The following is a 21,564-nucleotide window of genomic DNA, read 5'->3' on the forward strand; positions in this document are numbered from 1 at the left end:
AAATGACACAACTTCCTGTCTTTCTTTAGAGTGAGTCTATCATTAAAAGCATCCGTAACATTAACAGAAACACACTGGTTTTGATCAAGAGTAGTGCATCCTTTATTCATTAGATCTACATGAATCTGCATCTGTTCCAACCAAATAAACAAAAAATAAAACAATAATAGCTTTTACAATTTAGGTCTTGCTGAAAGTGAACTGAAAACAGACTTTTAATTTACTCCGAACTTTTAACTTCACGTTAGTAGTAGTATTTGTTCTTCTATAGGTGTGGAATAGTTATAAAAGGGGATTGTTGCGTAAAGTTACAATAACTGCCCCATATTCCTGATTATACAACCGTCTAATGAGCTCAAAGTTGTCCATCGTGTTCTGTACTTCATAAAATAATAATAATATATAACCTTTACAAAACAATATGTAGGCAAAAGAAAAAATAAAGATAAACAAGCCTCTCATACAGTATATTTATATCAGTCTTTACTTTCAAATATATATATAGCAAAATCCAAATTATTATTATTTTTTAAAATAAGCATAATAACATTTGTAAACCACATTTTTAATAACCTGGACATGCCCGTTCATGCCCAAACCCTGCATTCCATTAAACACTGCCTGACAAATAAATACATTCCTGAAAATAAAAAACATACTTCAATACTTCTAAATTGCCTATACTGTAAATATAATTTGTATATACCTCATTGCTGTGCAAGAATCAAATGTGACCAAACATATGATCCTGGCCCCACTGATAATATGTGCAATACAGGTTTGAGCAGAACTTATAAACACTGGCACACTATCTAACTCCACGCATACAGTTGCTTTAGTTTGCTTACAGTTTTCTGTGGGACCTACTGGCTTACAAGGAAGAAAATGTACAACTTTTGTCAGTCTCCATGCAAGAAAATCACAAATATCTCACATATCTGGACAGGCATGCTTCAGGTCGTTCTTCATCACATTTACTTTGCTCTTTTGGTGAGTATTACGTGTAGTCTCATGTGCTTCAAATCGTCATTGGTGCTAGACGCTCATTTGGGTCCCTTGAAATCCATAGTTGCTTTACTCTCCTTCAAACTATGGTGTCTTGGAAGGTTGAGATTGAGTCTTGTAATGTCCCTCATTCATAAGGCAGAAGAAAGCAGTTCGGAGTGTTGGAGACTCCATTGGAATCCATTATCCAGTGATGCAAAATGTGGCTTTGCTTCTTTATTCAGATCAGAAAGTTCCACCACATGGTTGCCAGTATTTAGCAACAGGAAGGATCCCAGCCGCCCAGGCTTTTCTTATTAAAAGTAGTCCTGCTGTGAAGTACAAACTGTGAAGCCATACCGTAGGCTATGTGTTGGTCTATATACGATTCTACGGAGTGCAGCAGGCATGGGAGTAGTGCTACAGGACAAGACAGAGAGTGACTGCTGTGCTAGTTTGGTATATAGACATGTGGAGAGAACTGGTTTGGGACATTGAGGGCTGTATTAGCTTTAGATTGCTCCACGCCCATCCTATATTACATTTTCAAAGAGCTGCATGGAGTTCATGATGTTTTCGTCCTGGAAAGCAGAAAGAAACAGTTATGACAGTTTGTAATGGTTGGCTGGCACCAACCCTAACCTTTTCCCTGCCATTGACGTCATTTTCCGGCTTTCACTGTTATACAGTAGGGGGCATACTTACATTCAAGTGTTGATAAAAAAAGAATGCACGAAGCTAGAATAACATGTTTATGTTTGTTTGTTTAAAAGCAGAGGGTCTGTTTTTTCTTTTGACATATTGCACGTTTAGATATTCATATCAACAAAATATTCTGGAGGCCATATAAGTTTTGTGAAAATGATCAAAAATGCTGGTGGTGGCTGGCAACTATTTACATACATTTGAATTGAAAGTGATAATTTACATAAAAATGGTTATAATATACAATTTTGCACAAAATAAATGCAAACATTGACATCTGAAGGAATTTAGGAATATTTACGCATGTTTTCGCACTGAACTAAATGATGATTCACATAAGAATATTTATTAATATTTATTCATTTTGACATTGAATGGAATGTGAATTTTCATAAAATGGATTCACAAACTATTTAAAAAAATTATCTTAAAATTGAAATGAATGTGATGATATATATACAGTATATATATATATATAAGATTTTAGAAACATTTTACGTACATTTTCACATTGAATTGGACACAATAATTATAATTTACGTATTAAACTGTTAAAATTTTTGCACTGAATTAAATGTGATCATTCACAAAGAAATAGTTATATGAACAGTGCGAAATATCTGAATGTGATAATTTACATAAGAAGCATTTTACAAGCAATTCATATGAGTTTTCCATTGAACTGAAAGCGATCATTAACATGACACTGGTTTTATGAACTTATTTACTCAATTTTCACGTCAAATTGAATCTGATAATTTAAAGAATGTATTTTTTTAATTTATGTAAGAATGGTTACACACATTTCAAGCCAAAATTTGTGGGTAAATACTAATATCAACTTACTTTCTGACAGGTCTCAATAAACTCCTCAATGGTGACCACACCATCTCGATTTCTGTCCATTTTCTATAAGAAAGTTATAAAGTGTAGACGATCTTAATGCTCTAGTAAGATTGTGTGTGTTGAGTGCCTTCATATGCATAAATGTGCTTGCTATTGGTACCTGGAAGAACTTTTCCACATGTTCAGATGGAGCTTCATCTCGCACACTGGGGTATGTGTACCTGCCCATCATGTCGTAGATTGACTTCATGATTAACAGCATCTCCTACATGCACACAAACACACACATGCCACTTATTACTCTTTGAGTCCGCTTGACAAAAGTATCAATGATAGAACCTCTGGAGCATTACAGCATAAAGGTTTGGTGAGCACCTCTTTAGTGATGTAACCATCCTTGTTGATGTCGTAAAGGTTGAAAGCCCAGTTGAGCTTTTCGGTGACAGATCCTCTCAGCAACACGGACAGACCAATCACAAAGTCCTGCCAATGAGAGCAGCCGAGTCAGGGAAAAGGTAATGAAGGGTAATAAAGAAACACTATAGCCCCTTTCACACAGAGCGTTGATCCCAGAAAATTGCCATAGAATTGCTGGAGTGCCTTCTGTGTGAACGTGAACACGTCCCGGGATTGATCCCAGGATGGGGACCTAGTAACATTGCTGGGATTAGTCCTGGAATGCGCCGTGCGTGAACAAAAGGCAGGACCAATGCCGTAATGTCATAGTGATGACGCTGAAGCTGAGATTGTTTGCCAGCCTAGTGTAACGGTACGCGATACGCTATTATATAATCGAATCGCAGCATTAATCGTCGTAATTGCATTTTTACTAGTAAGAATTCAATTAGAGAGCTCTACAATTCAGTTCTAACTAGTAGCAATTACAATTAGAGAGCTCTCTTATTCAATTATTACTAGTAAAAATTACAATTAGAGAGCTCTCTAATTCAATTATTACTAGTAAAAATTACAATTAGAGAGCTCTCTAATTCAATTATTACTAGTAAGAATTACACTTACAAAGCTCTCTAATTCAATTCTTACTAGTAACAATTCCAATAAGAGAGCTCTACAAATGAATTTTTACTAGTTATATGTCTCCATTGACTTCCATTCATTTTTAATTACTGAGCTCTACAATTGAATTGTTACTAGTAAGAATTCCAATTAGAGAGCTCTCTATTTCAATTGTTACTACTAAGAATGCAATTGCAGAGCTCTTTAATTCAATTACAGAGCTCTGCAATTATACATATCTTTAATTCGTTTTTTTACTAGTAAAAAATGAATTAGAGAGCTCTGTAACTGCATTCTTACTACTACTCCAGTAATAATTTACTAGTAATAATTGAATTGTAGAGCTCTCTAATTGGAATTGTTACTAATAATAATTGATTTGTAGAGCTCTCTAATTGGAATTCTTACTAGTAACAATTCAATTGTAGAGCTCCGTAATTAAAAATGAATGGAAGTCACTGGAGACATATGACTAGTAAAAATTCATGTGTAGAATTCTCTAATTGTAATTTTTACTAGTAATAATTGAATAAGAGAGCTCTCTAACTGTAATTGCTTAAATGGTTAGAGATTAGGAGGAAACTGTGGCTTTACCGAGTTTAACGGCTCCGGCCGAGCAGTGATATAGACTAAACGCTATTGGTCATTTAAAAAAAAAGGGGAGGAGTTGTTCGATATGTCCCGCCATGTTTTCCTGTTTCAGTGGAAATTACGTCAACACATTGAATAATGCTGTGACATTCAAGGCAATTCAGCAGGCCTTTAAGACACTTCGGAGACATTACACATCACATCCTGATGTCATGTGTCTTTACGGGATGTGTGTGAACGCATAAACAGATTCCTGAAAATCACTGGCAGTGTGAATTAACCAAAATCAAACGATCCTGGGACAACTCCCGAGACACATTAGCAGTGTATTTTCCGGAATCTCTGTGTGAAAGGGGCTTATGAGGGAAGAAATTCTCACCTCAAAACGAATGGAGCCATTTCTGTCAAGATCAAATGCATTAAACAGGAAATGGGCGTATGTGGTAGCATCTGAGGGAATAATGAAAAATAGATCAGTAAGATATAAAACTTCAAATTAGTCTCCAATCTGAATTCATGCTAAAACAATATACTGATGTAGGGAAAAACATTTGTATTTACCCCCTTGGGGAAAGAACTGAGAGTAGATGGTCTTGAAAGTTTCCTCATCAACCAAACCACTTGGGCACTCCTTAAATGGAAAGAGAGGCACATCTAATTAAACATCTAATTAAACAGATAATGGACTAATTCTCACTGTGCCACATCGGCAGCTCATGAAGGCTTTAAATAAGAGCATTGTGCTAATTTTCTGCCCTATATTGTACACATCTGCTTGTGCAAACAGAAAGAACAACATTTTCAATCCCAAAGCTTTTCTTTAAAGATGAACTGTCATTTTTAAAAATGAATTATACTATTTGTGCTGCAGACATGAATGATAACTAAATCGTGCTGCCTGTTGAGGACAGGTGTGCTAATACTTTTTAAACAACCTGGTTGAGTTATCACCTGTTGGACAACCACCTAGCAAGCAACCATCCAGAATACTTGGGAAACAACCTAGCAACCTAGCAACAAAACAACAACCACCCACAGTACCCTAGAGAAAATACTTGCCCTGGCAAAACCCCAGAATTTCCAAGAAAGAAACCACCTAGCGATTCCCTCGCAACCGCATAATACACTAACAACGATCCAACACAAACACCCTAGCATTGCGGTCGCGAGTTGAGTGGTTAAATGTTAAAAATCTAGATTTTTTGCAGTTCTGTTCGGAGTTAGTCATACAAAAATGAAATCCTTTTTCTTTAAACTTAGTGCTTTGTTAAAATATAGTGTTAAACACATCACTTTTTCCATAACATCGATTTTATTCCCAGCAAACAGGAGGTGTTCTCAAAACTTTGGCTAATGTTCTGGCAAGGTTCTCTCAAAGTGGTAGCAAACATTCTTCCAGTAACATTAATAGAACATTCGTTCAGAGTTATCTGATATCTTTAATAATGTTCTCAAAACGTTAGCAAAAAAAAAAAAAAAAAAAAATTCTGTAACATTTTAGTTGGACATTTATCAAATGTTTTTTTTAAATGTTACTTCTGTAATGGTTACTGTTTTATGATTCAAATCGCAAAATGGCCTATAACTAAATAAACTGCAAAATGTTACGTTTTCTAATACATTTATTTCATGCGTGGATTCTTTTGACGGCGCTTTACGAGCTTGCAGCGTCATCTGCGGGACAGTTTGCCAGGGTTCAAAGCGCCAAATTCAAGTAAAATTTTCCATTGAAATGTGTTACTCGCCAGTTGCCCGGTAAAGCCAAAGCACAGCATTGTGTTTATTTTCACTTTCAATTCACAGTAAATGCTAGTACTTCTATGCAAGTGTTGTGTGTTTGAGTCACTTATAATTTGATTTTGGGAACCCAACATGCACCAACAATCTTCCCAAATTCATAATGTCAACAAAGAGAAGTGTTAAAGTCTCCCAGCGGTTTTCTGCCCGAATAAAAGCTCAATGGTTTAATGTTTGAAAGCAAAATAAATTAAGACAACCATACATCTTAGTATTATCATTTTACTGTTGTTCTGTAAAATAACTCAAATATCAAATAATAATAATGATAATAATTATTTTTATTGTTATAAAAAAACTACAATAATAATAATAACAAATCCATTAATACTTTTATTTCTTGATTTCTGCAGACAGAGCTTAGATTAAGCCAGGATTAGGCCTTAGTTCAATTAGGGCATTTAAGTAGTTTTTATAAACATGCCTTAGAAAAAAACCCATTACCGGTGTGCATCTTGAGACAAAACAATGGCAGTGACATATTTTAAGATGTCAGTGTAAGTTGCTTTCAGTTAAAACAGCTCAAACATGCATTCTAGTCTGGGACTAGGCTTAAGGCCGCATGTTCACTTTTGCTAAAAACACCTAGCTGTGGGCGTTTGAGAGAATTTGTGAAGCGTTTTTTTTTTCAGTTGAGACCCTTTCTTGCTATGATACGGAGTATCCGTGGAAGTGTTACTAATTTCTCATTGCACAGATAGTTTGTTTCTGTGTTTCTATATAAAAATGTCTATACAATGATATGGGTCTAAAATCATTTCAGAACATTAAAGCTCATTATAATTTACAAGGTACATCTTTTTATATGTATTTGCTAATAAGATCATTTGGGGTGCCTTGGGACTCCCATTTACCTATTCACTTACTGCGCAAATTATTCCTTCCTTCTGAGAGATCTGTTTCGGTTATTTATCGGTATCTTCTTGAGCATTCATACAAACCCTTATCTATTACAACTGTTTGGGCCAAGGATAATGAAGATGTGCATGTTTTATTTTCAGATCAGGTATGGAGGATGTTTAAGCGGTCTTCAAAGAACCCCAATCATCAAATGATACACTGGAAATTACTACATTTACTTGACTCCTATGAAACGTTTCTATATGAATCTATCCTCCTCTCCCAAGTGTAATCTTTGTACTCAAGGATCTCTAGGCACGTACTTGCACTTTTTCTGGGACTGTCCCTCTCTCTCACCTTTTTGGACCCAGCTCTCACAGGACTTATCATATCTGTTGGACACTGATATTTGTTTGACCCCACACCATTTTTAAAAAAAAACGATTTTAGGGACCTTACCTTATCCATTCAACAAAGATATTTTACCGTTAGCCGCTCTCACAACGACAAAAAAAAAAAAATGTTTTGTTAATCGCTGGAATCCTCCTCACACAATGGACAGATGAATATGGACAGTGTCTTTGCTGGACATTATATCGATGGAAATCTCAACTTCTCGTATGCATGGATCCAATGTTAAGACTGTGAATCTATGGCATGCTGCTTTTGATATTGTGTCAACTTTTTAACATTTATGTAATTTTTTTTTTTTTTTTTTTTTTTACTATTATTTTTTGGGTCTACATTCTATGTTTGTATTTATTTTATTTTTTTTAAGTCTATCAGGGGTGGGTAGAATCTTTTAACACAATCACAATTGTTGGCACATTTGCGACACCTGGTGTTCAGACTTGTTTTGTCCACCATATGATGTTTTATTAACAAAGTTCGGAGCACGTTCAAATAATTGATCCAATTATCACATCATTCCAACCAGCTGTCAACAATCAGTAATCAACATGTCTATCCAATCAGCATGAGTGGAGACCTACATACTGTATACTCATTTGACTCACCAATGTTCCTCGACAGTTTTTCAGCATCCCTCCATCCACCCCGTCTCCTCACACTCGCCTGTTACTTCCTAACCAGCAATACGAGGGGAGTACTCTGGGTTCGGGCTCAATATCCGAGCTCGGAGCCCTCTCCCCGGACAGCACACCAAATATGCATACCATTTATTCTATCTAACTTATTTGTAAGTGAGAACTCGTGAAATCTAACAAATCCCTTCAGCACCAATTTTTTTTTCAAATCAGCTGTTCAGACCTTCCGATACCGCATGACGTTCGAAGCTTCAAATGTCATTAATCACGTGGTATTGTAATTTCGATACAAGCATCGGTACAGTTTGTGATACAATAGTTCCTTGAAAACTGTGTCGGAGCCCAGGTATCAACCGTCTCATCACTACTTGCAACAGTCTTGATAGTTTGACCGCTAACCAAACACAGTAAATACTGAACTACCTCAACATTAACCTTTATTTTTCCCCTCTCCTTCACAGACACTTACATTTTTGAAGCCCCTATAAAGGGACTGCAGCTCCTTCTTGGTGAATTTGGTCTGAGCCTGCAGCTGCTCCAGACCCTCAGGCTGATGTCTCACCGTGGACAGCTCTAGGTCACTGTCACTGCTGTCTATGGGAGAGAAAGAGGAAAAAAAAGAGAGAGGAAGAAGGGGAAAGCAGAGAGAAAAAGAGGGAAGTGGTCGGGAAGGGGGTGAGTGTATGGGATGCAGGGTGGGATGGGGTGGAGAGCATTTAAAAGTTGTTGCAAAGAGAGAGAGAAGAGGAAGAGGGGTGAAAGCAAAAGAGTTAGCATAAAAGTCAAAGACAGGCAGGAAGAGGATAGAGATGGAGGTTTGAAAGACAGGGTAGCACTTTATTTTTCAATGTGATTGACTGCTGATGTCAATGTGACTGTGAATTACTTGATTTTAAGTGTTTACATACTATGGCACTAAAGCAATTATAATGGGTGGATTTATAATTGGTGGGTTTAACTATTTGTTTCTTCTCAGCTCTGCTAGTGTCTGGATATGAGTTAGCATATAGTCATCAATCACATAATGAAGAAAGAGCTAAAGAAAAGAAGGTAGATAACTCAAATAATAGGCCGATGCTTACACTCACCGTCTTAACAAAAACAGACAAAAAGTGAGATAGGGTGGTAAGAGAATGACAGAAAGGGAGAGAAAGAGAGAGAAACAGAAAAGCCACAAAAATTAGAACAAAAATCACACCAAAAAAGATGGAGGTCTTCAAATAATCAGTGCTGTTATTGTTAACTAAAACTAAAAATCTATGATCAATAAGTTATGACAACAATCATCAAAATAAGTTAAGCAATTTTCAACTTTTTTTTGTTATACAAGATTTAACAACATTTTTAAGCCAGTTTAATGTAATTTAAGTTCAAATGATTTAAATATCCAAGTTGATTGTACTTAATGTAAGGCAGCAACTTTTTTACAGTGAAAATGACTAAACTCAGTCAAAATATTAATAAATACTATAATACTACGTACTAAATAATACTAATACTAAAATATCAGGGAACAAAAGATATTAAAATGAATTAAATTACACCAAAATATTAGCTTTTTAAGCTTCAATCTAACAAAACATTGTGAGATTTATGCTTATTACAAGAAAAAAATGTGTTATGGGGTAAGAAAAATCAACTAAATTCAAAACAAATTCTCTGAATATTATATGCAATTTTGCCTCTCAAAGTTTAGATATTTTGATAAAATGCCAAATTTAATCAAATTTAAACCAGAATATTCTTTCATGTAAATATATGACATATGAACAATATCAAAAGGCTCCATTTTCAACCAACCCTTGAAATGACGTTTGCTAGCGACTCTCTCTCTCTTACCTGTCTCAGTTATGTCTATGAGTCCGAGCAGATGCATGAGTTTGAGAAACATTAAGACCAGGCAGACGATGCCCACGGTCTGTAACCCCTCTGTCTCCCACCTCACACTCATCCTGACACTCTGTCCCTCAACACTCTTTCACTGCACGTCTTCCAACACTTGTTCTTCCAGGTTAGTCCTGTTTTAGACTGTTAATTCCACAAGCTTCATGAATGAATCATAAAAATCCTGTAAAGCCGATTACATATTTGAGGTACAAAGACGGGCAGAAGTCCCGTGTCTATAAATATCTGGTCCGCTTTTCCAAAAAGTCAATAAAACATGGATGAAACAAAAAGATGACACTTATGGTGTCATTTTGTCTTAGCCTTGTGTCCAAAATGACTCTGAAGTCCAGATATATGCTGGTAACTCTCATCGCTCATTATTTCTTTGCCTCTACTCTTCTCACGTCTATTTAAAAGTTCACTCTGACACAATTTTCAGAGGGAATTGAGAAAACTCCCACTCAGGAGACAAGTTTGTCCCAATTAGATTTAGACACAACCCTAACATGAATCTTGAACTTTGACATGATGATAAAAATTACGCTTTAAATGAATAAATAGACTACATAAATCTTTCAAATGAATGTTCCCTGACACAAGTAAAAAGATTTTATGCTTTTGATAGGGTTTTATTCTGGAATGGAATTTAATATTATGCCCTTTTACAAAGTCTTGATTTTTGATTTGGGGTGTACATGAATAGTATACCCTGCTTTCATGCTTGAATGTTCAAAAACCACATTTTTTTTCACCTATTTTGCACTGTTGCAGCATGTAACAGAGACAGGGGTGCCACAAAGAGGCCCCAACAGCAGCAGCACCACTGCTCTGTATGTACCGGCAGATGGAGGCGAAAAAATGAAGTGACGTGATGATGAGGTCAAAAGTTCAGTGTTTAATCCAATATGTGCAACTGGTATTTACAGTGAAAATCCAAAGAAGAGAGAAAAAAAAAAAAACTAATCAAACAAAAATAAATAAAATAAACTGTTTAAAGTTATCTGCACACAAAATTTGGCTATACCAGTAAATCGGCCCAAAAACAGAGCAATAACTCCCAAACACTCACTCTACGAGCCTCCTAATCACACTGAGGCGCCTTCTTAAAAAGGCTAAGCCCCTCCTACTTGGACCAAACCATTTGGTAATTAAAGATAATAAATGACATTTAAAGAAGACAAATCAAAATAGATTTAACAGTAACAAAGAGATAAACAGTTTGAATAATATAAAAATATATAAACATTGAAAACAAAACAACTCAATTAATTATTAATGTTGAACAACGTTTATCAAAGAATCAAACAGAACTCCAATCTCCCCCTCACACATGACAACAATTAACTGTGCCTATTGGCGGGAAAGAGACATTCAAAATGGTGGCAGTTCCTGTGACCGGGTTTCGTCTGTTTGGTAAAGTAAAATGTTCCTATATGACAATTTATTATTATGTAAGAGGTTAATTGAAATCAATAAACATATAACATGGTTACCGGTCTTGTTTGAGTTCTTTACAATATATAAATCAACAACGAGAAATTAATAACTCAGTAAATGAAAAAAAAAAGGCATGGTGAAGACAGGTACAACACGAAACGATACACAATCAGTGACACACATATATCTGCGTTAACTGGTGTAAAACTATGCGCAAAACAGATAGTGTGTTAAGATGTTAGTGTGAAAGTGTCTGTATGTATGCATTTTCTCAGTTCAGTGTCATACTAAGAGTCTTTTCCAAAATAAGAGTCTCTAGTCACAGATCCTCACTGTGACACAGCACCTCTGTTCCCAGTCTGTCTGAAATGCTCTGGGATGCATTTCCCAAAAAATCGTTAGCCAACTATGATTGCAAGTTCTTTCATTACCAATATTACCAATATTCTGTCATTAACAATATATCAACGATTTGGTGTTTCCTGAATCCATAGTTCCTATGAGTTCCAGTGACAGCATCACAAACTTACATGGTTGGAACTACAGCTCTTAAGCTTCTTGTTAAAATGACATATGGACTTAAATAGACCATACTCTTGGACACTAAGTAAGCAAGTCGTACTATGTTGGTTAGGCAGTGAGTTATGTGGTTGTATGGGAAACGTAGCCGTTTAGTTCCTGTAACTATGAAGCTCCTCCTTTCAAAAAGCGCATTGTGCTCTGATTGGTGGGCTGGATCAGTGTTGTGATTTGGTCTTTGGTTTTGGAAATGTCACGCCCCTAACCATTACCACACTCGTTATTACTCGTTCCCTTTATTTTGCATATTCCTTGGGCTGGAACTATTTAAATGAGGAATATTGTGAAACTGATGTTCCCGGAAGAAAACTCAAGGCTACAGTCGAGGCATTTCAGGGAGTTCAGAATCAGAAGCAGTGCTTACTGATATAGAGAGTAACTCCCTTTGTAACTTTGCAGACCTTTTTCATGCTCACACAGTAACATTACAGTAAAGGAAGTTGAAAATGTAGCTCTTTAATATTTGAAGTTGTTGGAATAGATACACACTCATAAGGTGCCCTAAATCCTGCTTCCCTTGCCTTGTGAACCAGTTTCCCACGACTAATTGTTCTCTCTGTATTTCAGCCTTTGTGATATGACAGAGATCTACAGAGACCGTTCTTCATTTATCCTCCTACTCACAGCCTTATTCACTGCTCACTTGCCAAATGTGATCTTTAAGATTTTGTATTGCACAACTAATTTATGACAGCAGTGCAGAAAATGTCAATTTTCAGAGGGAATTGAAAAATACAGCTTCTAAAGTTTTCAGTTTTGTAAGCTCATGAATAGTGTAAATGTATTTTAGAGGTCAAAGGTCAATGAATGTTTACCATTAAGGCCCGTTAACACAGAGAATGATAACTATAAAGATAGCAATATTAGCGTCTACACCAGCTGATGATATCGTTCTGTTTATTCTAAGCGTGTGCTTGTCTTCCGCTTTAAATGCTTGAGCTAGTTATAGCAAGATTGATTCTGACTGACTGTCAATGTTTTCATTGTTCATCAGCTGGATGAAATCGTTCTGAAAGTGATTCCAACGAAATCGTTTCTCTGTGCCGTTATCGTTATAGCTGTGGTGTGAACTCCGCTATTCTTTAATATTGAGAATGATTTTTAGAACTATATCTTTATCATTATCTTTAGTTATCGTCTTTGAACAGGCCTTTAGAGTGCAAATATGGTCCAGATGGGTCTTGAACTGAGCCCTTCAAGTAATGTCATCAACTGTGATATAGGGGTCTTTCTAAACAGAAGGGCTTACAACCATGAAAACCAAAATATCTTTTGAGAGCATGACAATAAAAATAAAATTAATTCAAAATAATTAAAAAATAATGCTATATATTACATTTGTAATAATAAATATAGCCGCAAGCGGCAATAATCAGGGTCCAAGCACAAATGGTCTACAACTCCATTTCCAGAAAAGTTGGGATATTTTGTAAAATGCATTAAAATCAAGAATCTGTGATTTGTTAATTCTGTTTAAACTTTATTTAACCCACAAAAGAGCAAAGAATAGATTTTCAATATTTTCACTGGCCAACTTAATTGTATTTTGTAAATATAAACAAATTTAAATTTTGATGGCTGCAACACACTCCAAAAAAGTTAGGACAGAGAAATGTTTACAACTGTGTCACCACCTTTCCTACACTTTTTAATTGTTCGGGAATTTAGGATACTATGGGCCCTATCTTGCACCCAGCGCAATTGACATTGTACACCGACGCATGTATCATTCCTATTTTGCACCCGCGCAAAGCGCGCTTTTCCCTCCACAGAAGCACGTCGCTAAACTAGGGAATGAACTTGAGCTCCCTGGGCGGTTCAGCGCAAAAAAGGAGGCGTGTTCCAGCGCAAACGTTCCCTTATGCTATTTTGCAGGTTTAGAAAACAATTGCGCCACTAACCAGGAAAAAATAGTTTAAAGTCAGTGGCGCGTTGCGCATGTTATTCATATGCTATTTTAAGGGCGCATGCTTGGCCATAATCAATGTAGCGTGTGCACGACAACGCGCATACACTTTGATTCTCTCATCTACACAGAAGCAGCAGTTTTCATTTTTGCAAATCATACATTATTACGATAGATAGATAGATAGATAGATAGATAGATAGATAGATAGATAGATAGATAGATAGATAGATAGATAGATAGATAGATAGATAGATAGATAGATAGATAGACAATTTATTATAAAAGCATACATCTAGCTTACACATTTACCCAAATTATCATACGCCTTTTTAACCGAAGTTAATTTGGGTGTGTTTCTCCATCCCCAACGTCCCTGACGAGAGCGTTGCTCTCCTTGGCTGTGAACCGCTCCTGGCGCGCGCCTGGCAAATCCGCCGTTATGATAGGAATCCGCTTTAGAACAAGCGCGCCTGCTCTTAAAGGGATTGTGAGATGACGCTCTGATTGGTTTATTTCACGTTACGCCCAAACCACACCTATGAATAATGAAGCTGCTTCAGACCAACCCATTTTAGATTTGCGCCTGGCGCAAGAGTCATTTATCACGCCGGGAAAATAGCAACAGCGCCAAGACCCGCCCACAAAGTTACTTGCGCTTTGTGCTTTGACACTTGCGTTTCAGATCGTTAAAATAGGGCCCTATATGTAGCAGTTTTGCTAGTGAAATTTTTGGCCGATCTCGTCTGATATAAGACATGATCATCATTGTCTGTTTATCCTTTTTATGATGGGCCATACATTTTCAGCAGGAGACAGAAATGGACTTAAGGCAGGCCAGTCAAGCACATCCACTCTATGAGTGTCTAAGAAACCTCTCTGTTGTAGCACATGCAGAATGAGGCCTGGCATTATCGTGCCTCCCAGGAAAGATGTCATCTTGATGGCAGTATGTGTCTGTAAAATCCCAATATATACCTCCACATCAATGATACCTTCACACATATGCAAATCACCCATGCCGTTTGCAATGATGCATCCCCATACCATGGCAGATGTTTGCTTTTGCACCATTCACTGAAGAAAGTCTGGATGGTCGTCTTTGGGAACATACACCCAGACCTATTCTAGATTCTAGATCTATTGTATTCTGCGTATGATGAAGTCAAAGATAGAGTGCTACATTTTGTGATCCCTATACTATAAATCCCATTTGCCATCAATAGAGAATTTTTTCTAACCATTCTTAATCAGCCAAACTTTAACCCCTTGGTTTCAACTCATAACTTGGTAAATTTTCCTCGTCTGAGTTTGAGATCATTTAAAGAAATATCGCTCTGATGGCTGATGCTTCAAATCTGCGGTGCACTATTTGCATTATATACTATGAACAGACACAAGGAAGTTGAATAAATAAGAGTTGACAGATCAAATTCCTCTCAGAGCTGGCACATATTGATCATTAAGCACGCTTCCCTTCACAAGTAATACTTCACCGTCTCTGATTGCGTATTAGATTCACACAACCAGAAACCCAATCAGAAACCCAAAATAAACTTCACCCTCCTGAAACACGGCGTTCAGGAATAGTCAGAGCTGTAGTAAGTGATGCCACAGAGCTAAAAATAGTCCCCTGCTGATCCATTGGGTGGTCTGGCTCAAGGGCCAATAATGGACAAAAGATTTATGTATAGATTACATGAGGCACTCAGACCCTTCCAGCTGATGAAGTGTTTATTTGCACAAAAAACAGGCGACATGTTGTATCACTGGACGAATATATGACCTTCCTAGTGCCTATGCTGTATATCCCTGCAGAAAAACTGCAGAAACCAGCCTAAATTGGTTTGCTGGTCTCAGCTGGTATTATCTGGGCTACCCTGATTTCCCAACCTGACAGCTGACCAGTCGCCAAAACCCCTTGAAAAAAGGCAAACCATTCCAACCTTATATGGTTTGGAGAAAAGATAAGACCAACAAACCAGCTTAAAGGACTAATTCACTTCAGAATAGAAAATTCCTGATAATTGAGGAAAACTTTCCAGGATTTTTCTCCATATAATGGACTTCAACGGTTGTCAACAGGTTGAAGGTCCAAATTGCAGTTTTAATGCAGCTTCAAATGGCTCTACACGATCCCAGCCGAGGAATAAGGGTCATATCTAGCGAAGCGACCTTTACTTTACGGAACGACGTCACATACATCAACAACATATGAAGCAGCCTCTATGGAAGACACTAGCACGCATTCCAGACGTGAATCATGGCAGAGTCGACAAAGAAAACGAAGAAAGCGCGGTTGGAGGAGTGTAGAGACGGCTCTGCGTAAGTGGTATATACGACAGTAACGTTACTCCACAAGTAGCCTACTCCACAACGACTCTAGGGGTCGCTGTTTGAGAAAAACAGAAACTGCATAGTGTGCCTTTAATTCTTACCGTTAGGAAAAGAATTGAACATATTCTGGTCAGGTATGACAAATATTTTAACTTTATGCCAAAAGTTATAAGCCACAATGAAACCAAAATGACTTTAATGATGAGTAATTGACATTTCAGCACTTCATGAACAGACAGCGACTTAAGTGTGTACTTGTTGCACGTTAATGTTTCTTTTTTGAAAATGCACAGAGAATAAATTGTTTGTAACCGTTCGCTAACTTGTTTATTTTTTCCTTTGATTTGTCTGCTATTTATGCTAGCCTATCCTGTCTAATTCCGTTTTTGTCAAACAGCGACCCCTAGAGTCGCTGTGGAGTACATGTATTTAACGTTACTGTCGTAAATACCACTCACGCAGAGCCATCTCTGCACTCACGACCTGATCCCCTCCCCCCTGTATACCGGTACCTGTTCAATAGGATGGAAGCGTTGGACATCGAACAGGCACAGATAGCCTCCGAAGATGTCTACTGACGAGGTAATGTTTCACGATTTCATACAATTATGCCAGCTAAAGTTTGCATAAGCACAGTACACATGCCAAACGAAACCTGAACCAGACAAAGGACTACGTGATAAATACACATCAAAACACCTGAGTTCAGCTAGTAAACTTGCTTGTGAGGTAAGCTGGGCAATAAAACATAACGCAAAAACATGTAAGAGAAACGAATGTTTGTTATCAAGTCTGCTAACAGCTCTGCTAATCGATAACTAGCTGGACATATGTGGAAATTAGTGGACTGGTCTTATTATCAACAATGGATGAATGAACAACTTCGTAAAAAATGACATACAACAAGCAAGCGCAACAACATACTGAATATAGAACGCAAGCAAGTTTACAAATAAGAGATTTACTTACTAGTCCATCAACAAGAATGCCAGGTCAGCATCACTGTTGCATCCTTTAAAGCAGCACTATGCAGCTTTGCTGTTTTCTCGCTTTTTGCTCACGGGTTTCTCTATAGAGCTCCCCCTACAGCTTCGGAATAGATATTTGACAACACTGTCGTCAAAACTCGTTGGTGACTCTCCCCCCTCCCATCTTCTCCCGCTGGTCATGTGGATTTGTTTTCAAAGAACCCGGCGAACGCACGGAGCCATGTCCACTGAGGTATGTATGATACACAGAAGGCTAGCAAATAAATGTTTAGATAGTGTATGTGTGCAGTGCCGTAAAGCAATTCGTTACATCGCGAGACCTGATATCACGTGATACCTTCTGACGCTGAGGCCGTCGGCCCGCCGGCCCAAAGTTGCAAGTGTGGTTTTTCCGCTCACAGGCGCTCGGGGGGTGCGAGACGACCACCATTCAACCCGAAAAATGTCATATAACCATTCCAATGACTCCGAAGCTGTTCAGTTAAGGTAAAAAAGTTACTTAGTTCACCTTTAATGCTTTTTGGCGCCAACGAGTGAAAGTCTGACCGAGTGGGACTCTTGTGTCTCACTTTCTCGTTTTCTTTTCCTTGACTCTTCCGAAAACGTTCTTCGTCGACTCTGTCATGATTCACATCTTAAATTCGTGCTAGTGTCTTCCATAGAGGCTGCTTCATATGTTCTTGATGTATGTGACGTCGTGCCGTAAAGCAAGTCGTGATTCTCGCGAGATTTGTCGGGACGCCACCTCTCAAACTTGCATTGCTGGTTTTGCCAGCCGCATCCCCCCCCCTGCTTTGCTATCGGGATGATTCGCCCTACTACAAGTTCGTTTACAATCGAAATTATTTCGAAGCTGTTATATTAAGGTACAAATCTTGCATAGTGTGCCTTTAACAACTTAACAAGACACACCTGGGGAAGACTAATCAACATGAAAAACTACAAAGAACTACAAAACATGGCACAAGACAGGAAATAACAAAAGGTTCACACAAGACAAGGATGTACACAAGACAGGAATCATGACATTTTTAACCACAAATGATCGTCTTGCACGTCCACGACTTCACGCATTACGTAATCACGTTGGAAAGGTCAGGCGGTAACCTGACGTAGATGGAAAAAGGTAGGAAAAACTCCATCTCATTTTCTCCTCCAACTTCAAAATCGTCTGACATCATTGTATTCACACCTTTTATTTATGTATTCTTTTTGTAAATGCCGTTTGACTTAATCTTTGCACATTCACTTTGCAAATACTAGGTCAGTAATTCCGCCTACGTCACGTGTGACCTTTCAACACGATTATGTAATGTGTGGCCAGTCACAGCTAGTGCAAGAAGAGCATTTGTGGTTAAAAAGTAAATAAAAGTTTTTTATTTTTTTATTTTTTTTTATAAAATGACCAATTGTTTCGCTGGATTAGACCCTTATTCCTCGGCTGGGATCGTGTAGAGCCCTTAACCAGCCAATAATATGAATGTTAAAATATGACACACAGATGCTAAATATTGCACATCGTACTAGGCCAATCTTTTCATTACTCTTTATGTCTTGATAGTTTGAAGTAATTCAAGACAACAAAAATGCGACATGACACAAAGCACGTCCACCAGACAACAGAAAAAATGTGGAAAACTGGAGAAAATAAAAATATCTCCAATCTCAAACTTTGTGACTCCAGAGCAAGAGCATCTATATGAAGGTACTGACTCTGATCTGTACTTCTAGAAATGTATGATTGGGTATGATCTTGTGATGAAGGGAGGGGTGAGAGGGAAATGGACAGTGCCCTTCAGGACCAGAGACCAACGGACCCATTTTTAGGTAACCGTAAAGAAAGCCTGTTCGATAAAGCATACATAATGAATGAAGGGTAATGTTAGACTGGGTTTTGATTCAAAGAGAGAGAGAGAGAAAAAGAGAGTGTGTGTGTGTGTGTGTGTGTGTGTGTGTGTGTGTGTGTGTGTGTGTGTGTGAGAGAGAGAGAGAGAGAGAGAGAGAGAGAGAGAGAGAGAGAGAGAGAGAGAGAGAGAGAGAGAGAGAGAGAGAGAGAGAGAGAGAGAGAGAGAGAATAGTATTTCTTACACCAATATAACACTCTCAATCAGTTCCTTGTCACATCATACATCATAAACCTAATAAACAGTAAAAGTGTCCTAAAACATGTGTCATTAATAACAGACACACCCAAACATGTATAATCAGCTATTTGTTTATAGCACATACAGCAAGTCCATGAATACATTTTCAAGATATTAGTTTAAATTTTAACAAATGTATAAAGGGAAATCTGTATTTCTTATATATATATTTTTTCTTATTTAACTGGGCACCATCTCACAGTTTTTCCACCATTTTAATCACCATTTGGCCATCATTATTTAAAATTGTATATTTTAAATGCATTTTAAATGGTCAAGTGCAACATTTTAAGCCCAAATAAGGCCATAAAAACAGAAAGCATGTTAATTATGAAAGAATAGACAAAATACTGTTAAAAATATTTTTTTAGATGTGTAGCATTTTTCACTTTTAAAGTCAACTACTAAAACAGCATACTACTTAAGTGAGGACATGTGGCCTTTAGTTGTTTTTATAAATACAATAATCTAATTAATAAGCAAATAATACATCAATTATGATTAATTAAAAAAAATATATATGAATTTACTATTTATTAGCATTTAGGAATTATTTGTGCATTTGAGAACATCCCAAAGGGGAGGTTGTCAGATTTGAACACATTTAGGACAGTTTTGTTCCCACCCGGTGCTGCAGTCCCACTTTAACACATGATGTAACAGGTATGTGTTGTGCTCATATTTGCCTACAGTAGAGCAAAAATTGTGATAAAATGCTTCAAACTTCAATTGATCGCCTACCAGCCAAATAAGACCCAGTGACCTTCAAAACTCAACAGGAACAATCTATTATTGCATTCTGTGAGAGTGCAATACCTTTCCTTCACTTTAACACAAACATCACAACATCAGATTTGTTAACGCTATCTATCATCGGGGTGCACCTGACGCAACCCCGGCCCCAAGGGCCTCATTGGTCAAGCATATCACCATGACAACAAAGGGGAGGACCTCAGTTCTAGAATGCTCCTTACCTTCCAGCGACATGGGCTCCAGAATGCCGAACTGTTTGAGAACAGCCACAAACAGAATGATGACCACTCCGATGGCAAACAGCTCCATTCCCTGAATACCCATGGCTGCAATGAATTACGATTCTTGGCACAAGAACTTCTAGAACTACTGGAAGTGAAAGTATTAATCTCTGTACTAACACGGGACAAAGCCAACTGGCCGTTATAGCATGGCGCCAGATGCAGGACGTCTCAAAAGGAAAGATTCATTTCAGTAGTTCCTCTGAAGAATATTTAAAAGAAAAACCAGGGGATATTTTTGGCAGAACGTCAAGCTAGCAGTGTCCATGGGAAAAAGAGTCCGGTCTAGTTACACTTATTTTGGAGGTGAGAGGAGAAGTCAGTGTTTCCATGTTAGGTCATTTTTTCTTGAAAGCCCCATCGCATAAATAAAGAGCTGGATTGCAGTTTTCGTACACAGTCCAGATGTGTAAAAGCCATCCTTGGCCGCAAATGTTATTTGTAAGTGTCAACAACAGACAAGAGCATTTTAAACTCTGTCGTGACGAAGTGCTGTGGTGACGCTGTGATATTCAAGATTGTTGATCCAAAGGTGTAGGTTTCGGTGTAAAGCAAGAGGCACAAGAGAACGGAGATTCATTCCACAGATCCAGACGAGTGCAACGTGGAATTGCTACTTGGAAGCAATGGACTAATTTAGCTGTTAAACCGATCATATTTCATTTCAAGTCCTAAGTGGCTCTTAAATCCGCATTTTGTAGATGCTGACATGGAAATATGAGACTAATGGGCACCCTACTGCATCAAACATGAATAATAGTCCATGCAGAATTAATTAAAGAAATACTCCGTTTAGTTATATGCAGGATCAACATCTGGCACTGCCTCGGTCACTGCGACAAGAACTGAGGTGGCATTTCGAATCCTGGTCCAAAGCATTCGGCGGTCTCCTGCGTGTTACACCAGGTTGGAGCAAATCAGCAAAAAAAAAAAAAAAAAAAACGAAGAGAAAAGCTATAAGTTACTTCCTGTGGCAGCGGTAAAAATACCTCAATACTTTGCAGATTGGGTGGATCTGTCTTTAACTAGGTGCAAATCCAGTGAAGTTCACAATTCTTGACCCCATCAAACCTTTCAAATGGCCCATTAAGTTCGGTGATACGTCTTGGGAGTGGTCCCGAAGAATGCGGTTTCTCGTCTCTCTTCCTTCTCGGGGGTTCTGCCATCAGTCAAGCGCCCTCATCTTTTCCATCATCTGTTTCCTCAGAGTCAGCATCAAGTGCTTTTGTCTCTTCTTTCAACTTGCACTGTACAGTTCAGGTTCTTCCTCCCTCCCTCCCTCCCTCCCTCGCTTCTCTTGCCCTCTCTTGTCCCGTAATAATCTGCAATGGGCAGTTTATCTTCACCTCTCTGTCCATCCCACCCCTCCTTCCGTGTCTCTTCCTCTCTGCTCATCTATGACCACTCCATCCCTTCTTTTATCCA

General features: G+C 37.8%; 1 protein-coding gene across 1 annotated transcript; it reads right to left on the bottom strand.

Moving 5' to 3' along the window:
- Positions 1-104: 104 nt before the first annotated feature.
- kcnip3a (Kv channel interacting protein 3a, calsenilin) lies at positions 105-21,019 on the bottom strand. Its single transcript, XM_081348925.1, has 8 exons — positions 20,080-21,019; positions 8,296-8,420; positions 4,705-4,774; positions 4,523-4,593; positions 2,911-3,018; positions 2,696-2,800; positions 2,536-2,598; positions 105-1,565 (listed from the first exon to the last, which is right to left on the bottom strand). The coding sequence occupies exons 1-8, from the start codon at positions 20,180-20,182 to the stop codon at positions 1,518-1,520; spliced, it is 693 nt and encodes a 230-aa protein (XP_081205051.1). The 5' UTR covers positions 20,183-21,019; the 3' UTR covers positions 105-1,517.
- Positions 21,020-21,564: the final 545 nt, after the last annotated feature.

The sequence above is a fragment of the Scardinius erythrophthalmus genome (genome assembly GCF_964197995.2).
Source record: "Scardinius erythrophthalmus genome assembly, chromosome: 20".
Taxonomy (NCBI): Eukaryota; Metazoa; Chordata; class Actinopteri; order Cypriniformes; family Leuciscidae; genus Scardinius; species Scardinius erythrophthalmus.